Source organism: Triturus cristatus, chromosome 7 (assembly GCF_964204655.1).
Source record: "Triturus cristatus chromosome 7, aTriCri1.1, whole genome shotgun sequence".
Classification (NCBI taxonomy): domain Eukaryota; kingdom Metazoa; phylum Chordata; class Amphibia; order Caudata; family Salamandridae; genus Triturus; species Triturus cristatus.
Window position 1 is genome coordinate 1279295684 of NC_140590.1, and position 24701 is coordinate 1279320384.

Consider the following 24701-nt stretch of genomic DNA (forward strand, 5'->3'; position numbering starts at 1 on the left):
TTAGATTAGACATTTTACATCGATCTTTGAGTTTCCCGGAGGTAAATGACTGGTCCAGAACACTCTGTAATTGCCCATGTGATGATGTATCAGCCCAGTCATCTATCCATATATTGTTTTTTTGCACAGTTTATGCTAAGCCTAGGAAAACCTGGATTATTCCTGTCCTCAAAAGACTGGGTCTGAGACAATGTCGACCAGCATTCTTCGCTTTGCAGTATTTGGATAATGTCTATACTATTGCCTCTGTAACTGCGTTTAAAAAAAAAATGTTTTTAGATGTCGTAAATCAATTGTGATGTGTTAACTAAGTTTTTACCTGCATTTATTGATTTTTATCCTTTTATTGTTAACATTTGTGGAAATTTGGTGTGATATTTTAACTGTGCTTCTATGGTTGTTTTTCAATAACCGAATAAAGTTCTTTGAATTGAATTGTATGTCCTATTGAACCTCGATTCCTATTTCCACACTCCAATAAAGCATCAGAAGTTCCTAGGGTTCCTTGTAGGCAGCAAACACTTTCAGTGCAAAGTCTTAAGATTCGGGTTTGAAGTCAACATCATGAATGTTCTCCAAGCGCATTGCAGTAGTAGTTGCGCACAGCCAAAAGGTAATGTTTTATCTACCTCTTGCTCTGTGACTGCCTGAGGCAAGTCTCAGGAAGCACCACATCACTATCCGTTTACTCTTACTATCCTGTTGTGTGTGGGTTTGCAAGTCAACCACAGATCAGCATTAATCCCGTTTCAGTGGATACATTACCTCTGCTCTGTGTTGGTCATCCAGGCTGAAAGAGTAGGTCTGTAGTAGCAATGTTAATTAATCTGAGTAGACTGTTACTGAATCTTACAACGTACCAGATTTTCTTTATAGTGGTAAATTGCTTACTCCATCTTTCTAGTACCTTCCGCCAGGTTGCACATGAGCCCTCTTTATCAATATCCAGAGGATACATGATGCCAGTGTTCAGGCAGCTGGATAGACCGACATGCTCTGTCTCTATTTTTGATTAAATAATTCTCCTGGTGGTGCAGATCTCAGAAAATCTTGAAATGGTATTCCTTTCCATTAGATGTGACACCGACAATTACCTTTCATATGCCATGAAACACTGACACAGAACACCTTCAAGTACATGGAATGTGGTCCAAGAAAAAGGCTTCCTACAAAATCACTCTTTGAATTAACAGAAGTCCATCCGACTGAAGTAGTTTCCCAACATTCACAACCAAGTCTCTTCTAGCTCAAATGGATAGTGCAACAACATATTATGTCAAGAAGAGACCCATTCCATGCTTCCAGGAATCTCACTCCATTTGGAAATTGCTTACAGTGCAAAATTACAGTAGTACTTAAGGTGTGCAGAAGTAGATTTGCTCAGCATAGCATTACATGAAAATCATGAGTGAGTTCTGTGGAACAAAGTTCTACTAGATTTCTTTTACAGGTAAGTAATTCCTCAATTTGTTTAGCAAACTGACAACTAAATTTCCTGATTTTGCTTCCAGATGCGATCAACCAGGGTTAATGGGGAATGAGCATTTGGTAGACAAGCCAGGGATGTTTCTTTATGCATCTCCTTCGATACCTCTGATTCTGTCATTAATGATCAAGTTGACTTAGAGCAGAGCCAGGATGCACCGGATGTCAGCAATGGTTTTTATTGGCCTTGTACACCTGTCAGAGCAACCACATAGACTGCAGTGCAAACCTAAACTTCTTCACAAGTTAGGAGGCCAGATCCTGCATCCCAACCTTATATTGTCAACTTAGCGACCTGGCTCCTGTTTTCATACAATATAGGCATCTAAATCTGCTGTACGATTGTATGGGCACCTTGAAAGAGGCTAAGCATCCTTCAGCCTCAACATTATATGCCTTTTAAATGGAAAAGTTCTGTCTGCCCTGGACCCAGGAGACGAGATGGTGGCGTTGGATTTGCAGCATGCCTTTTTCCACTTCACTGTCATCCCACAGATGTTACCTGCATATTTATGTAGGCCATAAGCCCTTTTAATTCTCTGTGCTCCATGTAACCTGAAGTGTGAACCTCTGGTGTTCACAAAAGTGATTGTGGTGGTCTCAGCTCATTTTCCAAGGTTGGGCGTACCAGTCTTCCTGGATCTCCACAACTGGGTACTAAAGGCGAACTTACCACAGAGTCAAAAGCCACTTGTAGAGGACAACCGCATTGTTAGCATCGTTGGGTGTTTCCATCAATGTGCCGAAGTTACAACTGACTCCTTCGTAACAGCTCCCCCTCATTGGGGCCATCCTGGACACTGCTCGTCCGAGCTTTGCCTCTGCCACTTGGGCGATGATTCCAGTCTTTCAACCCTTGACCTGGGTCTCGGCAAAAGTGGCTTTGAGGCTTCTTGGCCTCTTAACCTCCTGCATCCTGCTTGTGGATTTCACCAGATGGCACACGTGGGCCCTGCTGTGGCATCTGAACCCTCAGTCGGCTTAACCTCTGATTCCATCCAGGTGTCAGAGGAGACTATGATCGGCTTGCAATGGTGTTTGCTCAACCGCATCACTCTCCTACCCCACTTAGAGGTGACAGTCGTAACAGATGCATTGTTGCTAGTTTAGGGTGGTTATCTGAGAGGGGTAGATATCAGAGGACTCTGTTCTCCGGCGTAGGCGTGGCTCCGCATCACTTTTCTCAAGTGGAGTTATTCGCTTGGCACTGAAAGCGTTTATCCCAACCATCAAAGGGGAACATGTACATATTTTTGCAGACATGACTGCCATGTGGTACTGCACCAACAGAGTGGTGTGGGGTCATGGGTCCTGTACTAGAAGGCTTTACGTCTCTGGAAGTGGCTGAATGCTCTGGGTATATTCCAGATCGCCCAGCACCTAGCAGAAATTTTAAATGCTAAAGCAGATTGACTCCGTTGAGGTTGACTAGCTGATCACAAATGGCATTTGTACTCCAAGACAGCATAGGACTTCTTCCAGCAATGGGAAGAACCCTCGCTCGATCTATTCACCACCGTAGTGATTACGCAGTGTAGTACAGACTTTAGTGCTTTGGAGTGCTCAAAGTCGAGTCTCACTCTGAAATGCCATTTGTTTCGACAGGTGCTCAGGGTGCCTGTATGCATTTCAGCCCCTACTTCTACTGCCAAGAGTACTGAAAGACTGAGAAAGTCCGGGCTCAAGGTGTCCTAGTGGCCCTGAACTTGGCAAGGAGAGTGTGGTACTTAGAAGTTCTAGCTATTAACTTCTTTCCTCACTATGACTGCCCCTTTGGGGTGACCTCCTGTTGCATCCACCTGAACCTACACAGCCTATACCTCCATGTGTAGAAATTGAGCAGCGACAGTTGATGGCTTTCAACATCCCTCCTGAAGTGGGAGATATAATTCTGGCGTCCAGGCTTCTTTCCACCAAAACTGTACATGCAGGACACCGGGAGAAATATATTCTCAGGTGTTCTCCCCGTGATAATTGGCTTTTGCAGGCAAAGTTGACTGACCTCCTATTGTTTCCCGTAGTCTGGGAAGCCTTGCTTTGGCAGTAGTTAAGAGCTACATTTTGGCCTTTTTGGGTTTGCCAAAATAGCCAATCGCTTTTCAAACCCCCTTTTGTGATGCGTTTTTTGAAAGGGCTGGTCCACCTTGTTTTTGTCAACACCTTCTCTAATGCCTCAGTGGGACTTAAATGTGGTTCTCAGCTAAGTGCATTGCCTTTGAACTCGTGCACAATTCCTCTCCACACCTGCTCACAATACAAACTTGCTTCTGCATTACCCTAACCTCTGCCTAGTCAGTGAGTGAGCTTCAGTGCATGTCCAAAGAGCAGCTGTAAACATTGTTCTTTGTGGACAAGCTGGTCCTCCAGACAAAAGCAACACTCCTGCAGAAGGTAGTCATGACGTTTTACGTAGGGCAATCCTGCTCCTTGCTGTCTTTCAACCCTCCACTTCATCTGTCCAAGGAAGAGGAGTGGCTTAACTGTTTTGATCCTTAGAGGAAAGCAGAACATAAGGGAACTATCTCCTGGTAGATTGTATTACGCATAAATATTTGCTAATTTTTACCCAAGATGCAGCCCCCAGAAGGCGTGCGCTATCATTAACTAGAGGAAAGACTACCAATGTTCTGGTGCATGGTGTGCCAGTCTTGAACATCTGTCAGGCTGCTAAGTGGGTGTCCCTCCACACGTTCACAAAGCATGAATGCCTTTTCTGGCAGCTACAGTGGAACAGGCCCTTCGCCCAATTTGTCATGCAAGATTTCCTGGTATATGTGATTCCACAGACTCCATCTTGGGAGGTACTGCTTTGGTATCTGTTCACAAGGTGAGAAATCTGCAATTTGATGTCTCTATCTGAAGAATGTGCTACTTACCTTCAGTGACTTCTTCTGTGGTAGAGATTCAATCTCACTGCATATTCCTCACTGACCCACCCACTTTCTCATTCTGCGGAATAGACCCGTACAGTTCCCTAATAAGTTCCCAATCTAGAGATCTGCATACTGGCATATTCTGATTTCATCCGATGGCCTGGACCGACATCAGAAAGACTGTTGTCAGCGTACGAAGGTGGTGGAGATATACCAGCCCCCAACGTTTAACCAGCATCAGGACAGACCTGATATGGAGACACAACACCCCTTACTGACAAGTGAGGCAATTGCTAGTGAAAATTCACCGAATTCAGTCTGTTGCCTGGGGTTATTCACAAGGTGAGGAATCTGCAGGTTTGTCAATAGCAGAAAAGGTGTTACTGATGGTAAGTAACAGTGAATTTGCGCTTTCGACATGAGCCTAAGTGCCTCTAGTCCACAGAATTCCTTGTCCCGAGGAGACTGCGACATCCAGAATGGAGTCAAAACGTCTGTAATCAATAATTGAGTCTTGAGAAAACCGAAGCACAAGTTCTGGATCTAAAACAATTGAATCAGAATTCCTAATGGACATCCTTAGAATTCCAATAAACCTGCCTTTTAATACGGTCACTTTTTGTTTTATCACATATTGGTTATGGTCACTTCACTGGGGTCTCACACAGTCACTATACTCCTTTCAGACGCTTGTATACAGTATCACTATATGTTGTGTTATGGGAGTCTGTGCTTTTATTAAGAATTTTGTATGTACAAATAAATATCACCCACTTTGGCTGCAGTTAGTGTTAACAATTTATCCCTGGGGCTACTTTTCTCTAGTTAAAGGACTAAATAAAAACCACAATGTTGAAATTAATTTAGACCTGTTCAGATTACTAATTTTGTCAGGCTTGACAAAGTCACTGCAAAACGTCATATTGTTGCAAAAGTAAAAAAAGGGTTTCATATTATTCTGAGCTATTTTGCACTTACTTTCATACCTCTAATGCTATAATTGTTTATAGAGCAATGTGTAGAAAAGAAGCTGGGTCCTCTTTGATGTCATTAATGATGTTATAGAACATGCAATGAGTGATGTAATATGTGGGTTAATAAGCAGTGCATGTAGGGCCACAAATATAGTTGGCTTTGCTAACTTTAACTGGTGAATTACTGCTTTTTTCAACTAACTATAACATTACTTTAACCTTTGAATTTTTTTTCTTTCTTTTTCTGTAAATTTCTAGGTTTCTTTTTTTTCCGTAAAGTAATATTTTATCACCATACATAAAGCCAAGCCCCTGCTGCGCAAGGCCTTTGCCTGTGGCTGGTTTGGCCACAAGACCTTATGTTTTTGGAAGATGAGGGGGCCACTTGCCCCCTTTCGCCGACCCTTAATAGGTCCCTAAGGGCCACTAGTAAAATTAAAGGGGAGGCAGGGTCATGCCCTCTCCCCCGAACCTTTTCGGCACCGGGGACCGCACTATTGAAGTCGGGTGCCCTGGTGTCTACCCAGCGCACACATCATTCACTTGTTGGGGCCCCGCAGGGGAGCACCAGGGTCCTGAAGCCCCAGTGGACTCTCTGCTTGCCGTTGCTATTTTAATCTGTTGAGGCGGGCAGGGAAACAGATCAAAAGTCTGCTTGGAGATTCAAAAAAATGCTCGAGGCAAGTGATGGAAACACAGGTTTCCATGCCTGCGCTGTGTGGGCAGGGAAACTGCTTTGTCCCGGGGCTATATCCCCAGGACATAGCTAGTGAACTAGGAAGGGGTTCCATTCCTGGCTTTGGGGGGCGGGGCGGCTGGGGGGGCAGGACAGGGGCACGTGCCACCCTTTATTAATCAGCCCTTGGACTGTGCTCCCCGGGGTTTTTAATGGTTCGGAGGAGGAGGGTGTGCACGGCCCCACAATCCATTTTCAGTAATTTCGGTCAGAAGGGTGTGTTTCCTGGGGCCTTTAGGGGCTCAGGAGGGGGCAAGGGGGTGTGGCCCCCTCCCTATTTTAGGAATGAGCCCTGGCGATGGGGTTCCCAGGGCCTCTGAGGACTCTAAAGCTCGGGGCGTCAATTTCAAAATCAACAGCCCCCATTTGCATTTTGCACGTCTCCAGTTTTCATCACAGAACTTTAATTAGAAACCTACCATATGGTAAACTTTTGCGTGTGCGTAGAAATTGTTCCAATGACGAGAATGTATTTAATTGTTCTAAAGAGGCTGCAAATAAGATGTCAAAAAGGATCTTGTTAGGGTAAAACAGAAATCCTTTATGCAAACACTCATAACCAAAAAAAAGACACTCATACAACTGAAGACCAATTTCAACATATAGAAAAAGTCTGCAAATACGAAAACTTGTCAAACATTGAAACTTAATCTGCCATGATCCATACATTAGAAGCATATTGGGACTAAGACCACTCATAACTTTCAGAAAAGTACCATCTCTTAAAGAAACATTAGTCACTTTAAAGACAGTAAATCATAGGATTGGCTCACTAAAAGATCAAACCGGCTTTGCTTTATCATATGAAATCCCTATTAGGCATGCAAGAGCAGAAAAAATATGAGACCAATAATGGACAGGAATAACCATTTAACTTGAGTACATTAAAAATCGAGTGTCGAAATATGTGGTATATGGCAGAGTGCGAGTATGGCCTCAAATATATAGGCACTACTACATGAAAGCTCAAGAGGAGGATTCTAGAACACATTTGCGCAGTATCAAATAAAGATCCCAGCTATGCAATAGCAAAGCATTACATGAAACAACCTTAAAATGATTGGAAAGCAATGAAGTTTTATAATATTGCCATGATCACACAAAATGAAAGATGTGGTGATAGAAAAAAAACACTATGATGCCTGGAATCTAAATTCATTATGTTATGTTAATCGCACTTGTAGAGCGCACTGTTACCCTGGGGTGTCCTGGCGCTAAGCACTGGCTACTGGGGAACACAGGTATGTATGCTACTGGGAGAAGAGCCATGTCTTCAACCCCTTTCTAAAGGAGAAGAGATCCGGGGCATTGCTGAGATGAAAAGGAAGCTCGTTCCATGCCCTAGAGGCACAGATGAAGCTCCTGCCTCCCCAATTGACTCTTTTAAATCCGGGAACTTGAACTTGTTTAGCTCCAGTGGAGCGTAACATTCTTCCATGGACATACCCTTGGAATTTACGCCTAAGTAACTTCGGTCCTGCTCCATTAATGGCCTTGAAGTTTGACCGGGAGACAGTGCAGTTGCCTAAGCTCCTCTTTTACAGAGCCTAATTTCGGCGTTCCTGACATCAATGTGGCTGCTGCATTTTGAGTTAATTGGAGCCGATTGATGTGTTGCTTTTGGGCATTAAGATATAGGCCGTTGCAGTAGTCCAGACAGGACATAATAAGAGCTGTTACCACTGTCTTAAGACTGCTTTCAGTCAAGAAAAACTTCATTTTTCTTATAATTCTTAGGACCAGAATGCAGGCCGAGATCACCATACCTATTTGGTCTCCCATGATGAGTTTATTGTCCACCAATGCCCCAAGGTTTTTTGCTTCTCTAGTGGGTAGGGGGCAGGAACCAAGGTCTTCTGGCCACCATTCGGGTGTCCACACAAGGGGATTGTTTCCAAACTTAATGACCTCGGTCTTAGTAGAGTTTCATTTGAGACAGTTGTCGGACATCCAGCCCGAGATGGCAGTCATGGAAACGTGCCCCTGTTTCCTTTTCCCCACCCTCAGTCAGTGACCACACTATTTGAGTGTCTTCAGCGTAGGAGGTGAGTTGAAAGGCAAAGGATCTAATGACTCCTGCCAGGGATGACACGCAGATATTAAAAAGTGTCGGGCTGAGTGACCAGCCCTGTGGCACCCCACATGGAAGGGAGAACGGTTTGGACATATTGCCGTCCAGATCCACAGTTTCTGATCTATCAGATAGAAATGATTGCAGGAGTTTCCATGCTCGACCTTCTACTCCTATATCGGACAACCAGTCCATGAACACTTCGTGATGGACCGTGTTGAAGGCCGCAGACAGATCCAGCAGGATCAGTATGGCATTGCCTCCCTTGTCAATGGCCTCTCTAATTTCCTCCGTGGATTTAAGAAGAGCCAGTTCCGTGCTGTGGTCTGCTCTAAACCCATATTGGGATGGGGCCAGAGAGTTGTTAGACTGAAGAAATGCACGGAGTTGGGTGTTCATGGCCTTTTCTAAAATCTTAGCAGGGAGTGGGAGCCGTGAAATTGGCATACAGTTGTTAGGATCTTTTGGATCCAGAGTCTGTTTCTTCAACAGCGGAAGAACAGAGGCCTTCTTCCATATTTTGGGAAATCTGCTCGAACTGAATATGGCATTCAGCAGAGGCGTAAGTGCTGTTCCGATCACTTCTGGAATTTGCTTGATAACCCACACTGGGCAGGGATCGGTGGGGGGCTCATGAGCGGATGGAATTCAGAAGTTTAATCGTTTCTGGTATCCCTAGGGGTTTGAATTGTTCTAAAGCCGGTGAAGCAGGGGTGTGGAATTTTTAAAATAATCTACTTGGCCAAGGGACAAAATGCCACTGAGATCTACATGTCCTGTAAAATCTACTTGTCCCACCTACTCCTGTCCCTACATCAATTCTTGCCTTTCACCGTTAAACCGGGAGTCAGCTTCATCTGTGAAAGGAAAGCACCAAGCTTGTAATGTGAGCCTGGTGTCGGCGTTTATTTTTTTTCAGGTTTTTGTCATAGCGCAAACATGACCCGTAGGCGAGCGCTTCTAATGAACACCAGTTACATTTACACAAGGTCATCTTCATGTTATTTAGGCATGGGCAGATTAAGGGAACTGCCCGGAATCGCTGGATGTTTAGCAACGCTGAGACTCAAACGTGGTCCCCAAGGTTTGAAATCGGCAGCTCTGCCTGTAACTGGGGAAGGGGAGGAGGGAGGGAGGGAGCAGGATTGGTATGCGTGTGTGTGATTGGCATAGGGATGGTGGTTGGTAATATGGTGATGAAGCAGCCCCACTCTCTCTTTGCAGTATGTGACTATTTGCTCCCTTTGCCCAGTCTTGAGACTGTGACAGGAGGCCTGGCCCTACTCCTTCTCATGCCCAGTTCTGAATACTGCATGTAGGGGGCAGTGTGAGTGCAGTGGTGGAAGCAAGGGCAGTGTGAGTGCAGTATTGGTAGCAGGCACAGTATGTGAGGCTGGAGAAGGTGCTGTAGGCTCAGTGGTCGTTGAAGTACATTATAAAAGAATGGAAACTTAGTTATGCTGCACAAAAAGGATGCAGGGTGAATGAGTCTGTGGGTGCGGTCAAAGCAGTAGCAAAAATTGTTTAGCTTTTTTTGGTCTGTCACCTTCAAGTAGTACTATAATGGACAGCTTTAATGAAAATTAAATGCAAGTTTTAAAAGCATCTGCCAGTTTCTGCACTTATCCTCCAGTTTTATCACATTCCCGTGGCATGGAAGCATGTGTTGCTGCTAGCACAGCAGAAGTGTGAAAGGTGTCACTTCTACTGATGTTTGTTGGGCAGGGCACACTACACTGAAGTCTGTGGCCAGCCTTCTGAGTGACTATAAATCCATCTAGAGATGGGAGACGCAGGAATGCTGGTACATAATTCTAAGAATCTAGACAGGCAAGAAGTGAACACAGTTTGTGCAAATGTTAAAGTCTCAGTATCCATAATAACGACTTCTGCTCAGGGAGATAACCTGACACAAGATCACTTTTTTCGGTAGTCGTTATTGTTCCCCACGCTACCATAACTCATCTAGGCCTTCCCCTCCCTGGATTCTGCGGGTCATTTAAAACCAGGCTGGCTGTGAGCTCTATTATCTGAGGGCTCTGGCTTTTTTTGGATATGGGAGTGCTTTTACCTGTCCTTTCTTCAAATTAATCCATCAGGCTGGAAACCCTCTTACTTACTAGGAATTTCGTCATAGACAAAGTCAGAGGATGTGGCTCAGAACAAGAATAGCAACACCCCTGCACCTCCACGGCGGCACAACATTTCCATTTATTGAGCCTTCAGCACTCGTACCTGATGAACAGGCCACGCACACCAAACTGACCTTTTTACTTGACTACTAGGGACGTGGAATCCTTAAAAAGGCACAAGAAAGTAGAAGAATTATATTGCCACAAATCCCCATATTTTCACATTTGAAGTGGGAGACCCTTTGAACAAACTGGCTGCTGAAGTCTGTCCTTTTTGTGAGAGGAAGGATGAATAGATAAGCAGGAACATCTACAAACATTCTAATGACTTGCGGGCCACATACATATTTCTGCATCGGAGTTTAGCACACCAGGGAGCAATACGATCTTTGAGGCAGTACATTACACTCCCTTAAAACTTTACAAGGTAAGCAAGGGAGTTGCAATGCGAATGCTCACAATGGCAAGTTGATGCTCCCGTGAAACCATGACCTTATCTGCGCAAGACACACATCTAAATGAATCACCGATGCATGCACACATATCAACACAGTCACACAGTGAGCAATGACTAAGGCCTTCATCCGCCCTCTAGGCAGCACGGCCTTGGCGGGAAATAGTAGAGAACACCGTGGTGGAGTCGGACTCACTGGGTAATGTTCACCCCTTGAGAACAATATAATAGTATTTCAGAATTCTTTGTTTTTGGTGTAGTGCTTTGAAGCATATGACGCAGCTCTAGGAAACAATATACATACCATATCGCTTCAGCTGCAAAACAGCAATAGAGTATGGCACTGTGTTTTTATTTTTATGATTTGTATATGTCTACATTCCGGTATCAGAGAGTACTGCCCCACTCGATCCTATGCTGGTCTTAACCTCTAAAGTGTGGGCAGGAGTCGATCGGCGAGGCTTTGGTGTCCATTTGGGGGCTTCCCGTTTGCCACCACTGGCTTTGGGGGCTATGCAGTAATTAGCCCCGGGGATGCCGCTGTGTTGCTAATTAACACTGCTGTGCGTAATGTCAGTTTAACTGCTCTTCAGGTCACGGAGTGACAGGTCACTACTGACTGCTTCTAGTATCTTCCATTACAGAGGAGAAGGGTGGAGAAGGGGGGTGGCGAGGCAGAGTTCTCTTACTAGAGGGTGGGGGCAGAGGAGTGGCAAGTGCAGATACTTCGAGGGAGATGCCCCCCCCCCCCCCTCCCCCCGCCCCGACATATATTCAACATAAAAGACTCGTAATCGTGTACCTCAAGTTCGGCTCTGCAAAGCACTGATGAAATGACGCACAGGCAGGCCATCCCGCGGTTGAGGAGATGCCACTCTAAGGTGCTGGACATGGGCTAGCGATGCTCGTAGTCTGCACACCAGCACTCACAGGCAGTGATGCAGCGCACACACACTGCCGGTCTCCTCTACTGCTCCTATTTGCTGCCGTCACTCGCCATGATACCGGGAGAAGCACTGCACACCGACCTGCTCAAAGACCGCCTCTCAGCCTTCGTTCCGTTATGATTGTTGCAGCACACCTGGCGCAAAAGGGGTGTTTGAATCTGCTCCGCGCCGACCAATTAAAAGGTGCAGTCAGCACGGCTACGGCACTGCTCCAATAGCAGCGATTAGGTCAATATGAGCCCGCCCTTCTTGCAGCCACAAGGACGCCTCACTAGACGCTTTCAGGCAGTGAGTTTCTATTAATGTTTAGAGCGAGTTGGTTGCAAGAAGATACACCTTCTAAGCGGTCATTATGGCAGTGCTTATTTTTAATATAAATGTAAGCCTCGCAGCGGCCGGCTACAAACTACCACTAGCTGAGTGAGACTGACGTTTCACTCCACAAGCCAATCACTGGCTAGGCTCGAGCTCAGTCTTGGGCTGCTAGCCAATCAGAGTCTCTTGCTCTCTTCCAGCCTTTCTGATTGGCTGTGGGTACTCTGCGCTTGTATTACTAACGTGATTTAATGTCTACTTGTCCATCGTACAAAATAGACATTAAATCTTCTTGCCCGTCACAAAAAACAACATGGCTCGGGCGTCGGGCGATATGATTTCCCCACCCCTGGGTGAAGGCATGAACTATCCAGTCCGTTCATATGCAAATGCACATGTGCCTTTTTGTCAGCTTGGGTGAACGAAGTAAAGATGATTTCTATTTTTTGTTCAAAAAAATCAGCAAGTGTATCACAAAGTTCAGGGTTGCTCTGGCTCTTTGGAACATTCAGGGTAGTCAATGTTTTAAATAGTTTTAAAAAGTTCCTTTGAGTTAGATTTGGCTAGTGCTATTTGCGTTGTGAAAAACTTTTTTTTTTTTTTGTGGCTTCTAGTAAAAGCTATTTATAAATAGTAATGCAGTGTTTATACCTTTCCTTCTCTGTATCTGCATACCTTTTACGCCAGGCCTGCTCTAATTGCTTACAGGCCAGTTTTTTATCTCCAAGTTCATCAGAGAACCAGGGTGCTGAGGGTTGAGCCCGTTTAGGAGTCAACTTTTTTCAGGGGCTAGATGGTTGCAAGTTGTGCCTAGCCATTGAGTATAGGCTGTTGTGGCCTCTTCCACTCCCAGAGGAAGAGGACGCATTGAGCGCCTCAAAGAATTTCCAAGTTTCTTAGTGTCCAGTCTTCCCCAGGCCCTAGTTGCAATCTCCTGGGTTGGCTGTATACTGACAAAATGGCCCCCGTGACCATTCATTTCAAATTGAATGGCACAGTCATCTGTCCACGAAAGCTGGAGAACTGAAGTACAAACTACGTCGCGGTTGTGCCCTCTTTCATGGGTCTGGACCTTCACCAGCCCCATAATTTGCTCCTGTCTAGCGGTATCTGGATCCAGGGGGACTATCAGATAGAAATTAAAGTCACCCAGCACCGTGAAAGATTCTAGGCATAGCCCTTCCTCAAGAAAGGTGCCTAATGTGTCCAGAAATCCATTTTTGGGGTCAGGTGGGCGATAGAGCAGTATACCTTTTGTAAAGGTCCTATAGTTTGCTGTATGAATACTAAAAGCTGATGCCTCACAAAGTGTTGGAGGCAGTATGAAAGATGGGTTCCACTGAATCATGGTAAATAACCACTAGCCCGCCCCCTTTTTTGTATGGCCTATCCAGTGTATAACCATGAAAACCTGGAGGAGTTGCCTTCACCAAGTCTGGTCCAGAGGCACTATCTGTCCATGACTCTGTGACGAAGGCCAACTTTATCCCAAGTTCCTCCAGTAATAGCGCACGGTCTGTGCTATGTTTAGGTAAAGAACTGGCGTTTAATAAAATGCATTTTAAGGGACCTGCATCAGCAGTATTAGTCTTCTTTGCTGGTCTGACACCCGGACCAGAAGCTGGTAGGTCAAGAACGTGGGGGGGGAAGTATAGCCGGCAGCTGGGGCAAGTGCTTTCCATGCCGTTGTCAGCGGCCTTTAGGTTGATAGAGGGGCAACCACGCATTCCCTTACCAGGATTCAGTCTGCAAAGTTCTTCTTTGGTGTAACTCCTGATATCTACGGATTATACGACTGAAAACTAAGACATTTGGGCTCAATAACGACTAGGAATTTAGTTATTTGTAATCAGTGTGGAAATAGTCTCTTACCTCTGTATTCAATCGAACAAACTACAACAAAGATAACTTTTTGTAATCCTTTATATCTTTATGGATATTTCTCTCTAGTAGATGTTGGAAATGGAGATGTCTCAACTGCCAGTGAAGTTCTTAACTATTTGACTTTACAGTTCTACACAGAGGACGGCTCCTTTGGGCATCTACAAGAAGCTGAATCTGAGGCCTATTAATTAGGAATCCAATGATATATGAACACACATTTTACTAATTGAGCAACTTGACAGTGACTGGTAGTGGTAGAGATTGTGTACTACTGTACCATGCAAACTCCCACACGGGGAGGATCCACAACATTGTAGACCCTCTCCCAGTGCTAACCTAAACACATACCACTATCTACTCACTCTAGCTGTCTTTGCATTGATTAAAGTAAGGTGCTGACTGAGCATATTTCTGTGAATAAAGGCTAGTTAGTGGTCCAAGCACATTTTATGCATGGGGATGTGGGGAGGGGACAGTGAACGTGCCACAGACACACAGGCCTTTAATTGCTCTTCAGTCCCGGTCTAGAACACACCCTACTTTTCCACACAACTCCGCCTGTCAAATTTGCTTCTTCCTTCAAATTTCCTTTTTATTATGGTATTTCGATCTCCAACCACTCTGCTGATGCATTTAGAGGTTTAACACCAGGGCTGCAGATCATGTGGATAAGTGAAATAATGTATTGGTCTCTTGAAGTCTGTCTTACGGTCAGGCTACAGGAACAATATAGCGTTTTCTTCTGCCAAGCTATCAAGGTGACCTTTGCACTATAGCAGTGCTGGTGGAGTCCTGGACTGATGCCTCTGTTTTTGAGCGTATTTGCTTCAGTATGGGAAACATCCTTTACCCTGCATGGGTTACACCGCATGCCATAATCCTGCATTTTTTACGCTTCAATATCTTTTACAACGCAGTCCTTTACACCGCAAACATTGTAAAAGATTTTGCAGTGTAAAAACTGTGGGGTAGCGGCATGCGGAGTAAAAGTGTGCGGGGTAAAGTGTCCTATTCCTTCATTATAGATGGTGGAACAGATCTTGTGGGCTGCCTGTACTTGTACAATAATTTATAGCCTGTCATTCCTACAATTAGTTTAAAGCACGCACACTTAAAACTATGTTCAAGTGACTGGGGGTATGGAGAACTTCAGAGTACGTTTTTGTGAGGAACAGGGGTCTCCTCTGCTAGTGCATCCACACGGGTCTTCTGAATCCTGAATTTGGCACTTAGTAGTTTCCTCTTGCAGTTCCTCATCTATTTTTATTTTTCTCTTCCAGGGAGATATTGGTGGAGGAAAGCAATGTACAGCGAGTGGACTCTCCAGTCACAGTGAGTATGGCTTTTATAATACAAGCAAATATCTGTGAAAATTCTTTAGTACTTCTCCAGTTTGTGACCTAGATATAGTTTGTTAAATGAGCTGCTGGGTACATGAGTGGCTACACTTTTAAGGATATTCTTATTTCCTTGCAGGTGTGTGGAGACATCCATGGCCAGTTCTATGACCTTAAAGAGTTATTTAGGGTGAGTGCTGGTTCTCTCCTTTTTCGTGTTTTAGGTCCATCACTCATTCCATCTCCCATATGCGGAGTCTTTTTGTACTGGTAACAGCGTGCCCCTTCTGAAATGTAACACCGACAGCCCCAACCTTCCACCTTCTGTCATTTCTTCCATCTTGTTTTCTTGTAGGTCGGAGGCGATGTTCCAGAAACAAACTATCTCTTCATGGGCGACTTTGTTGATCGTGGTTTTTACAGCGTAGAGACCTTCCTTCTGCTGCTAGCGTTGAAGGTATGCAGCTGCTTTGTTCTGCACGACATGGGTCTTTAATGTAGGAGTAATTGGAACAGCATTGCTCAAGGCTGGGGATGGACTGAGGAGATGAATGCTTTTTTTGTTGCTGCAAACGACCACAAGTTTTTAGATAAACTGCAATGCCTTTTTCGTCCCAAAAGCCTGAACAAATGGGGAAAGGGTCCCACCCACCATCCATGGCTCTTCTCATCCAAAGTTTTTTGGTAGTGGGAAACTGGAATATGTTTTGTTGGTTGATACTTGAATGAGTACTACGAGGGTGATATCATGATGAGTAGAGGTAGACCCAGTTATGTAACTTTTACATTTGCCACAATTGTATTAACTGAAATGCTCTTTAACAGTACAACTCATCCTTCCATGAATAGCAAAATGAACATGTTCTGTGCACTCTACTGCATTGGAACCACATGGTTGTCCAAATGGTACTTCCTTACAGCACAATCTTGATGCTTAACACCATTCAAAGGTACGCCAGAAAACAGTTCATGCACTTAGTATATCATGGGTTCCAATTTATTGGCTATGGATTACATCTACCAGCACAATGAAATCTGCCATCATCCTCCTGAAATGAGAAACAGTAAGGACCTACGGCTAACTTCCTAAATGTGCGTCCCCTACAAATTGGAAGGGAAGTCTCTTGAGACATTCTAAAACAATATAAAGAACAGGCCCATCTTTTTAGTGGACAGTTTCCTCATCATATACACTACCTTGACTACTCTCTCTCCCGGCTGCTTCACTTTTCTACAGATGGATTCTGTTGCTTCATTGGGGCTCTTTTTGACCTCCTTTAGCTTCTTGTTGTTTTACCTTAGCTTGGCATTATTCTTCACTATTTTGTATTCTGCAAAGGGGTTGTCTAGCTGGTTGCAGCACCCCGTTACTTGTCGATCCTCTCATTTTCCCTACACTAGTCAGGTGCTGCACAATTCATGGAGTCAACAACTAACTGTGTGGAGATAAAACCCGCTATCTCTTCTCACACGAAGCCAGCACTGCGTATGTGAAAGTTTGCGTTGGCTACGTCTTTTCCCTCGTATGTGTCTATGCCAAAGTTTTTTTTTTTTTTTTTTTTAATCCCCACTTCTCCACCAATGTGTGTCTGACCTTGGCACATGGATTTACTTTTTATGAGGTGCAGCCTGTTCATCGTTGATGCCGGCAGTGCTGGTTCATATTTTTCTACTTCACATTGCTCATTTTATACAGGAGACTGCAGAGTAGAGGATAGAAATAAGTACTGCATCTTGGGACACGAGGTTTATAAAATAAACTCTTTAAACTTTACCGTGTCTGTTTATTCTGTTGTGGATTGATATGAGAATAATTACGAACAGGTATTTCTGATTCCCACCATTCCTGAGAAATACACTAAGTCGCTTGTTCTGGGTTGTCTATACATTGGGACCGCCGAGCTAAACCTCGGATAACGAATGGGACACTGATGCTGGTCGGGTAAGGGGTTATGGGTTCTGAGGTGAGTTTTTGGTACACCACAATTCACTGAGGTCCTGGTTTCCTGTGCATAAGCAGAATCCCTGCAACATGTGCTTGCAAGCGGAGCTGCTTAATTTCAAGAGGGGCCCCAATAGATCCTATATTGGTAGTTGCCTTATTGTAATCTGCCAGTATGTGGTTATGTGTCGAAGAAGCAAAGTCTGGCTCCTTCACACGCTCATTCTACTTTACCACTGCTCCAGAGTAATTGTCCCAAGCATCATCTGATCCACATTCCAGATTGCCCCTTCAGATAACTTCTAAAGAGTATGTACCAGATTCTAAAAAAGGGTGTTCAAATGCACCTTGCAAAAGAAAAAACATACAAGCACATTTTATTTGGTCACTCCCGCCTAATAGCTTACCATTGGTAAGCTTCAGTGATGCTCTTACTTGCTGTGTTTGTTTGTCATGGTGTCTAGGCGACATGTCCTAGTCTTGTGTTTGGCCCAGCCGTAAAGCATGTACCAAGTACTGGTTTCCTTCTTCTGCTTCCATTTTTGGAGCACACTTTTTTTTTTTTGTCTTCAAGCACTTTGTATGAGTACTTGTGTTTTTCAGACCATCTCTCGTATCCCTGTTGCTGCTTTCCCGTTTCACCCCTCTGCCCCGCCCCCGCTGCTGTTAAACCTTTTCTGAATCCATCTACTTCTTTATTATACTCTGAGGCCCCCTTCTGCATTCATTTTTTTTCTATTCAGCCATAAACATATTAGACCTTGTTGGCGTCCCATGAGAGCATTTTGTTATTGGTCTTCAAGCACTCCATATGAGTACTTGTGTTTTCAGGCCATCTCCACTAGCCGTGTTGCTTCTTTTCCCTTTCACCCTTCAGCCCTTTCTGTTTCTTTTCTGTTCCAACCCCCCACCTCCCAGCATAGATGCGATGGTGAATTACTAAAGTCAAGTGTCGTAAGTGCAAACCACTTCAATAATATTGGATCAATAGTTTAGAAAAGTTACAAAAATATAGGTAAAGTATTTGTTTAGCAGAGCCCCTTTGAAACACATTGAATTCCATTAATTTGTCTCAGAGCAACAAAGAAAATATTTTATAATTTGCAAATTGCAAAAATAGGTCTTGGCTAAAAGCAAGAGATGGAAAGCAGTGCGCAAGTTGTAGGTAAATAACACGATCACTAGACAGCCTAAATAATGCATAGAGATCTGTGCAGTAGCCCCTGCACAACCCACCCTGCACTTTGGAGAGAGGTGCATCTTGGCCAGATCACGGACTTCATTTGAGTATCAATATTAGATTAGCATTTTATGCTTCTGTAATTATTGTACTTGGCGCCAGTTTCAAGAGGTTCCCATCTTCTCTGCAAGGGAAAGGGAGGGGTCTGGGCAGGAGCGGTAGTGCTGCATCCTCTGTTCTGATCCTGGGCGCAGCTGCTCACTCTGAGCTCTGCCCACTTGATCTGGGCGGTGCTTACAGGGCTGCCCTAGTCCTGTGGATGTGCCCAGCGTACCCTCAGCAGTGGAGGCTGAGCCCTCCCTCCGACTTAGAGTCAAACGCACTCAACATGGGCACAGAGCACACATTACATATAGTACAGCTGTCTGTGCATCAGAACTCAAGCATACAGACACTCAAATTACAAGCAGTACAGATGCCCATGCAGCATTACACAGGAACTCACTGCAGACATAATATGTATTATGTTTAACATTCACACTACACACAAGGGCAGCACAATGACAGTGAACGCAGGTTAGAAGCGCACATAACAGAGTTGGGAGCATACACACACATGCACACTATAGATACATACACAAAAGATTGCAAACGCAAACCCACAAGGTGGCTACAAAGAAAAACAGCACGAACACTAGAAATTCATCAGCTCACACGTCAGACGCACGCATACATGCACTCAATCCAGATGCTTATCAATGCTTCTCCAGACGCGTAATGCGTGAAATGACTAACCGGATCACTCAGCCCCTTATTGATTCCACAGACATGGCTCCCACTAAAGATGCATTTAGGTATATTAAAATCTCCCCCCTCGAAGAGTAACCCGTTTTGGTTCTTCATCTATTTAACCCAAGAGGATAAGTTTAGATCCTCGATAACCCCCACCGGTTGAGTCTCAAAATAATAATAAAAATTAATTAAAATGATGTTATACTTTTTAGGATGAGATCTCTTCACTAGTTGGAGATAAGTAAAAAAAAAAACAGTTCCTTTACTTGACAATTCCCTGCTGCAGTTGATACAAGGACAAAAGATCCCCTTACCATCCCCATCACTCCGACCCCCACTTCCTACAGCAGGTCTTCCAGCTGGCGAGGGAACTGCAAGTTAAAAAAAAAAAAGACCTAAACCCATTAATTGAGATGTGGTCATAGGCCCATGTCTCCTGACAGCATATGATGTCAAAAGCGTCAATAAAACGTAACCATTCATTGTTGGAAATCTTTTCAGATCCCTGCCACATTCCTGGAAAGAATCCACAAAGCCTTCTATACTCTGTGGGAGGGCTGTCTTCAATGTATATGGATTCCTTCTCATTCAGGGGAGTTCATTTGAAATTGTCATAAGTGCCAGTGGCTCTTTTACATTACTAATGCCCGAGAAGCCTTCCTGTAATAACCTTATCCTGCCCTCTGTTGGGTTACAGGTGGTCCTTTTGTGGAAGAGCACAATATTTGGCTCTGATCTAACACCCTCTCAATGTCTTGTTATACACAACACTAGCCATATCGGATGGCAACCTGTCACAGTGACTTGCTTTGTAGTCCAAGATGGAGAAGCTGTGATGTGCCTAAAATGGCACCGTTCAGTTCTTTTCAAATCAGAAGAAAGAAATTTCAGTCCCCGGGTTTGCTAGCATTAGAGAGGGAACTAAACAATTGTTTCTCATTGGGTTTCATGCTTGATTTCACAGTAGTAAACTAGAAATTCGACAGTCTGAATTACTTTTTATTCACCTCAAAAATCCACTATTTCATTCCAGTTTCTTTCGAGAGTGCCAGATGTAGCTTCTTTTCATCAAATGTACATTAGCTCATTGTTGCTCGAACTATCTTTGTTTCGCTCCACACTTGTTTGTAACTTAGATGTTTATACACAGGTAGTACTATACAGCTACTCTCGAATTAAAGAGTAGTACTATGAATGTAGAGTGCAATGGTTAGATCTATATTTTCACACCCAAGAGAAAAGCAGTAAAGTAAATGGGTACTCCACGGTTCATGAATAATGTCCTGGAAAGTAGAGGAGAGACACTTCTGCTCCCTTCAGTCATTTTGCCTGATCCTGCAGAAGCCTGTGCTAGATGAGGACTGCTGTAGCAGATCTGAAAATACACCAGATGCTCATTTCAGTTTGTCTGACTGAATGAGGGATGTGCTCCTGCCATATTCACACCTGATTCCATGTAGTGGCATGGGCAAGATGCAGCTGTGAAATCTGATTGTCCAAATTCCCTTTGTTAATTTGTGCATACTCAAAATGCACTATTTCCCCTAATCTGTGATAGGGCAGATCTCAGAGACAGGGTTTGTGAATCTGACCTTTTGATACAATGTGGAAGAAAGTGCGTGTTTGAGGCATGTGTGCTGTTCATTTGCATGCTTTGCATACTCATGCCATCTAGTGTTGGGTCAGGATGTTTGCAAGTTGTTTTTCTTCAAAGAAGTCTTTCCAGTCACGGTAAGGTGATTTCACCTTTAGGTGATAGTGTGCATGGTCATCAACTCCATTGTTAAATTGTTTTTTTTCGAGGAGTCTGACTCTTAAAACCTCTATCGCATCGTGTTTAATTTTGCAGGCCACACATGCTATGGCAGTCTGGTGACAACTTGTTTGCCTGAGTATATGCAGACATTTTTACACAGCGTGCTGTAGATGGATTCAATTTGTTCAAGTAGATCGCTCATTGGCCTGGACACCTGGTGCAGGGGCAATTCATGGGCCAATGTGGCAATAACTGTCCTTGCTTGGATGACCTATTGTGAGAAAGTGGCTCTGTATATACTGTTCCCTAATAGGTACAGGGTGTACAGAGTCCACAGTCCCCCAGAGGCTGATAGAGGTCAAAGTTAGGTATGACCTTACTCTCAAAAATGGTAGCTTGGTCGAGCAGTAAGGCAGTACCAGAGGACAGTGTAAAGCATTTATTGTACACACTCAGTCAGCAAATGGTTTCACACACTCAATAACTGAACTCTAGGCCAATGGTTTATATATATAAAATATATGCTGGTTTTATTTTTAGAACCACAAAGGGGATAAAAATATACTTTCTCAGAATGAGCGGTTGAATATAAATACTTTTGTCTTAAGCAATAAATTTATGTAAACAGTCACAGTTGGTTGCAATAAACAATCCTATTTCCTAAACATAACAATGCATTGAGCTCAATGGTAAATTCAGGTTATTTGTAATAAATTACTTTTCAGATTACTTTTGGAATTCCAGGTCTGGCTCCTAGATCCAGCCTTGGGTCAGTATTCAGAATCAAGTGATGAAAGTCGACTTAACTGTAATGATTTTTAAATAATATTTAGCTATTTCAAAAGTTAGCACTTAGAAAATATTTCAAAGAAAACATTCAATGGATCTCTATGGCAAGAAATTCAAATTGCAGGTAGAGTACTTTATCGTTACTTTAGTAATCCAGGACTGGGTACCTACACCCAAGACTGGGGTCCTTATCAAAAACAGGTAAGTAATTTCGTTTGCAGAAATGGTACGATTTTGAAAGAATATTTCAAATTTGCAAAAATAGACACTTAGAAGAAATTTCACAGAAAAGCATACAATGGTTTCCTATGGGAGAAAAATGAGTTAGAGGTAAGTATAGTTGTGAACACTTTTCAGGGTCAGGGCTGGGCACCAAGATCCAGCACTGGGAGCTCACCTAGGAGCAGGTGAGTAAATTCGTTTTTGTCACTTGGCTGATCTTTGGTGAATATTTGCAGTTTTGAAAAGTTCACAGATTTTTGAAGAAAAAGCCAGTCAATGTTACCCTATGAGGAAAATGAAGTTAGCGGTTTAAGGGTAAGTACTCGACTGGCAGAGTTGAAATTCCGTGCATGGACTCAGGGGTCCCCCAGTGTCAGGTAGGTACAGTTGGTTCACCCTCAGCGGTTTCAGGACGGCCGGGTGCAGAGAGAGTTAGGCCCAATGTTATCCTATGAGGGATAGGGGGGCCTTGGTTGGTGGCTGCTGTCTGGCAAGCCACGCGGCTGTGGGAGCTGGGCTCCTGGTCACTTACTCAGGGCAAGTGGGGAAGTAGGTTAGTGTAGAGAGTGCACTGCCAGGGCCACTCGGGCGGCTGGGTGCAGGGTGCTTTTGAGCCTTCGGGCGCTCAATGGGAATGTTCCGGTTTGGAAAAAGGCTGCAGGCTCGGGGACGAGGATGTTTCAGGTGCCACCACCACTTCGAGAGGTAAGTTGGGTAGTTGTAGGTTAGGTGGGTACCCCGGGATTGGGCACAGGGGGCCGCAGGACGCCGGGTGCAGGGGTGCCTTTTGACGTCGGAAATCTTACCCTCTTGTTGATCGCGGTTGGGGTGGCACTTGGTTCTGAGGCTGCAGGCTTCTTCCGGGATGTCGAGGGGGGGTCCTTGGGTGCCGGACTCGGGGTCACAGTCGCCGTGGGGTCGTCCTCAGGGTCTTTGTCCACTCCGGCACTGGCCAGGCTTGGCTGGTGCAGAGTGTGTTGGGTCCGCGGTTCCGGGCTGCTGCCAGGGGTTAAAAATAGGTTTCTTGAGTAGAGCCTCTACTCATGGGAGTCGCAGGGGCTTAGAGCCAAGAGGTAGCCAGGTCCTCCGGGGTTGGTGAGGTTGCTGGCCACGAGAGATGCCGCGCTGGTGCAGGTTCGAGAGTCGACAGGCCGGTAGGGCTGGGGCCAAAGCAGTTGGTGTCTTCTCTTTTTAGCAGCTGCAGGGCAGGTCCTTGTTCTTCTTGCTCTTCTTGTAGTTTTCTATCTGGAATCTCCGGAAGGAAGGTTCAGGGTGCCCCTAAATACTAGATTTAGGGGCGTTACAGGTAGGTGAAGGCCAGGGACCAATGGGTCCTTGTCCTGGGGTGGGTACACCCCCTATCCTGCCTCTCTCCTGTGGGAGGGGGCAGTAGCCTAATCCTGATAGGGTAGAGCCCCCCATCTTCAAGATGGCGAAAGCCCGGAGATGTGCTTCACCTCGCCTCCCCCACCTGAGGGGTGGGGTGGGCAGGCTGGCACATCCCCTGTCCTTGTATGGGGTTTCCGGCCAAGCTTCCCGCCAGAGTGGGGGGTTGCAGTGGCCTGGGGAAACTCCAAGAGGCGGCATGCCTTTGAAGCTTCCCTTTGCTCATCCTGGGGGAGGAGATTTATCACCTCACCCAGGATGTGCATTGTTGCAGGCCCGGGAGAGCAGGGGCTCTCCCACCCAGGGGTCCAGCAACGTGTCTGCTGTGTGGCAGCCTGGGCAGCCTCCGAGCAGACGTGGATTGTAGGTTAGTTGTAAGGGGGCATCTCTAAGATGCCCACTGGGGTGCTTGGTACATTAAATCTCACACTGGCATCAGTGTGGGTTTAATGTGCTGAGAAGTTTGATACCAAACTTCCCAGCCTTTAGTGTTGCCATTATGGTGCTGTGGAGCTCGTGTTTGACGAGCTCTCAGCACCATGTACTCTTAAATGGCAGCACTGCACTTACAGTGCCCGGGAATGGACCTGGGTACTGTGGGGGCACAGGGCTCCTGCTCCTGTGCCCACACCATGGGCATAAGGCACCCAGCCAGAGGGGTGACTGACATATGCCTTGGCAGTGTGGGTGTTGGGCATGGCACACAGATGCGTGCCATGTCGACTCTTCATTTTGTCCTGCACCCAGACACTCAGCCTGCAAAGGCAGTGTGTGTTTGTAAGGGTACAGGGCAGTGTGTGTGTGTAAGGGTACAGGGCCCCTAAGGGTGGCACAAGGAGTGCTGCAGCCCTTAGGGGCCTTCCCTGGTCACAAGGCCCTGGGTACCTAGGGTACCATTTACTAGGGGCTGACATGTGGCCAGGGTTTGCCAATTTGGAGTTTGTGTGTTTTAAGGAAGGAACATAGGCCCTGGGCACCTGATTGGCAGGAGTCCAGGGTACACTCAGTCAAAGTACATTCAGCAATTTAGCAAAAAGTGGGGGCATACCATGCAAGAAAGATGGCACTTTCTCACACCTATCAGTCAGGTGTTCAGATGATTTACAGCCAAAGTTACCAGATATCTCCTTTTGATGGAGAACACCATTTATGAAGAAATAAGTGCACATTTCTTGGAGAGATTAAAGTAGAGCAGCACTCTTGGGTTGGTGGTGTCAACTAATAATTTTAGCAAAATGTCAAGAGCTGCAGGTGCCTAAAATTCTTAACCACAACAAACAGCCTGTATGCAGCTGCCTCACCTTTTATTTTTCTTGACTCGTGAGGACGAGGTGAATTCACAAATATACTGTATACAATATAAAATGTATTAACACACTTGCACCCCAAACACTCTTTAACCTATTGGTCATTGATCTTAAAGGTT

The 24701-nt window shown here is 44.9% G+C and overlaps 1 protein-coding gene across 2 annotated transcripts in view; it reads left to right on the top strand.

Moving 5' to 3' along the window:
* The window catches only part of PPP4C (protein phosphatase 4 catalytic subunit), a 240833-nt gene that overhangs the window by 160344 nt on the left and 55788 nt on the right, over nt 1-24701 (top strand). For both annotated transcript variants that reach the window (XM_085618825.1, XM_085618824.1), the window contains exons 3-5: nt 15152-15203; nt 15348-15398; nt 15564-15665. In XM_085618825.1, coding sequence (XP_085474951.1) covers nt 15152-15203; nt 15348-15398; nt 15564-15665 — 205 coding nt within the window. The remainder of the gene's footprint in view (nt 1-15151; nt 15204-15347; nt 15399-15563; nt 15666-24701) is intronic.